General features: G+C 53.8%; 1 protein-coding gene across 1 annotated transcript; it reads left to right on the forward strand.

Annotated features, from left to right (window-relative positions):
* Window positions 1–451: 451 nt before the first annotated feature.
* Window positions 452–2,820, forward strand: LOC148020518 (jasmonoyl--L-amino acid synthetase JAR4-like). The gene is made up of 5 exons (XM_087699380.1): window positions 452–735; window positions 951–1,055; window positions 1,198–2,009; window positions 2,156–2,340; window positions 2,386–2,820. The coding sequence occupies exons 1-5, from the start codon at window positions 452–454 to the stop codon at window positions 2,818–2,820; spliced, it is 1,821 nt and encodes a 606-aa protein (XP_087555506.1).
* The last annotated feature ends 239 nt before the right edge of the window (window positions 2,821–3,059 follow it).

The following is a 3,059-nucleotide window of genomic DNA, read 5'->3' on the forward strand; positions in this document are numbered from 1 at the left end:
CTACAGGCTACCACATTCGACAGCATTTTCGACCGCCAAGTGTCGGTAGAGCCGCAATGCAACTTCCAAGCTACCTGGGCGCTGTTCTAACTTCTGATCCCAGCGGAGCCCACCGTACGGAATGGAGATCAAATAATAGGGGAAAGAGATCGATCATTGAGCTAGAGATTCGCGTGACCAAATATAGAGGCGATTCCTCATTTCTGGGTTCACGCCACTCGACGTCTACTAACCTACTAACTAACTAGTCGGTTTAATTCGGCCAACATTGGGCGGCGTGCCATACCCAGTCGGCCATCTCTCAGTACCCTTAAAGCACCACCCGAGACTCGTCACTCGACGAACAATTTCTCCTATATGTATATACCCCGCGGGCCTACGTATCTCTCTCTCTCTCATTCCTGTCATTTAGAAAGACAACACAACGGCATCTCTTCTTCTCATAGTCACCATGGCGCCCCAGGAACCTGTCCACTGCACCATCTCCCAATACGAAGAGATGACCCGCAACGCAGGGCCCATCCAAGATCAGGTCTTACGGATCATCCTTGATCACAACGCCTCCACCGAGTATCTCAGGAACTGCGGCCTCAATGGCCGCACAGACGCAGCAGCCTTCAAGAAGCATGTGCCTATTGTTAGCCACTCGGACTTGAAGCCCTATTTCGACCGCATAGCACAGGGTGATCGTTCCGCCATTCTGATGGCGGATCCTATTCAGAGACTCTCAATGAGGTATCAACTATCCAACTTTCAGTAATTTCTAAGTAGATATTCTATGCAGGATCAGGCTGCACTTCCTTTGAGGTATCGGGTCTAATCACTTTCAATAGTATATATGCAATTAGATCAGGCACCCTCACTGGTGTATCAACTATCTAATTTTCAGTAATAGGTTGCTGACGACTCGGTATAACTTATAATATTATAAGTGATTGTATAACTGACAGCTCTGGTACAACCTCCGGCGGGCAACAGAAGTACCTCGTGCTTTATAAGGAGATACTGGAGGCGGCTAAGCTGTTGGCAAGGATTTCCGGCGCCTACAGAGCAAGGTAACATTGTAACAATACATTGTCCCTGTACAGTATGCAGTAATTATAATCTGGCAGGATCTGCGTTTTGCTTCGTTCTCTCTTGCAGGGAGTGTCGTTACGATTGATGAGGTGCTTATTACTTAATACTTGGATTTTGCAGGGCCTTCCCAATTCGAGAGAATGGACGGGTGATGGAACTGGTATTTTGTGGAAAGATGTCGACAACGAGCGGGGGATTACCGTGTGCTACGGCCACGACACACCTGTTCCGGAGCAAGGAGTTCAAGCAGTCCAAGCCAGCTCAGGTGAAGCCGTGCAGCCCGGAGGAGGTGGTGCTGGCTGCGGACTATGGCGAGGCAATGTACTGCCACCTTCTCTGCGGCCTTCTCTGCGCGGACGACGTACAGTACATCTCCTCCACCTTCGCTTACATCGTCGTGGAGGCACTGCGAGCCGTCGAGTGGCAATGGCCCAGCCTGTGCCACGACATCCGCTCCGGTCAGCTCAGCGCACGTGCTGTCAAGGAGACCGGCCTCCGCTCCGCCATGGCCGGGGTCTTGGCCCGGCCTGATCCTGCGCTGGCTGACCATGTCACACTCGCCTGCGAGGGACTGGCCGCCCGAGGCTGGCGCGACGCCATCCCGGCCATCTGGCCCAACTGCAAGTACATCCTCTCCATAATGACCGGCTCCATGGCAGCCTACCTCGGCAGGCTGCGGCATTACGCTGGCGACCTCCCTCTCATTAGTGGCGACTACGGCTCCACGGAGGGCTGGATCGGTGTGAACGCAAACCCCAAGGCGAAGCCCGGTGATGTCACCTACACGATGGTGCCTACAGTTGCTTATTATGAATTTATCCCTTTAACGCCCCGCTCCAGTGACGGTGGCGCTCAGAGCAGAATGGAGCCTGTAGGAATGACGGAAGTGGAGATCGGTCAGGAGTACGAGCTTCTGTTGACGACCTATGGAGGTGGGATTCGTATAACTAATCGTGAATTATCTGTCTCGAGTCTCTTATGACAGGCAGATGATGATTTTTACGTCGGTCTGAGACCGAGGGCTGACTAATGTTTTCAATATTAACTCAGTGTGATAGATATACTTGTATGGATGCAGGTCTTTACCGTTACAAGCTGGGGGACGTCGTCCGCATCACGGGCTTTCTCAATTCCTCGCCGACGCTAGCGTACGTGTGCAGGAAGAACGTCCTGCTCACAGTTAATATTGACAAGAACACGGAGAAGGACTTACAGATGGCAGTGGACAGGGGCATCGAGGTGCTGGCCCACCAGATGGCCACCGTGTTCCCAGTCAATCAAAATCAGGCTAGTCGGCTGGCGGATAAGGCAGAGCCCCGTGAGCATGCGGGAGGCCAGCCGCTCACGATGACTAGAGTGGACCTCGTGGACTACACCAGCTACGCTGACCTGGCTACCACGCCGGGCCACTACATCGTCTTCTGGGAGCTGGGCTCCTGTAACGCTGACGTGGCTGAGGGGGTGCTGCAGAGGTGCGCGTCCGCCATGGACGCGAGCTTCGTGGACCCAGGGTATGTAGGGTCCAGGAAGGTGGGCACCATCGGCCCGCTGGAGCTTTGCGTGGTGAGGCCCGGGACCTTCCGCCACCTCCTGGAGCGCTACATCAGTGCGCGCGGCGCGGCTATCACGCAGTACAAGACCCCTCGCTGCACCACAGCGGATGAGCAACGCTCCATCTTGCGCAGCAACGTATGTCTGGCCGTCTTCAGCTCCGCCTACCAGGCACCGCCAACTTCCGAATGACACGTGTCCGCGTAGCAGCCACAGCCGCCAACTTCCCAACGACACGTGTCATGAACTTTCTTCCTTTACCAACTTTTGCACTTTTAGGACCTTCGTCAGATCGTCTTACTTCACCCTTATTGTTGAAACGGTTTAAACTCTCCCACCATCATCGAGTACTGGCGCACTGGTGGATTTTGTAAACTCTCAGAAGAATGAGAAATGCCGCCGCCACTGCAATTTTTTGGCCTGCTTTGTAT

Source organism: Lygodium microphyllum, chromosome 18, assembly GCF_053477565.2.
Source record: "Lygodium microphyllum isolate KBCC chromosome 18, Lygodium_microphyllum_v1.1.10, whole genome shotgun sequence".
In the NCBI taxonomy this organism is placed as follows: domain Eukaryota; kingdom Viridiplantae; phylum Streptophyta; class Polypodiopsida; order Schizaeales; family Lygodiaceae; genus Lygodium; species Lygodium microphyllum.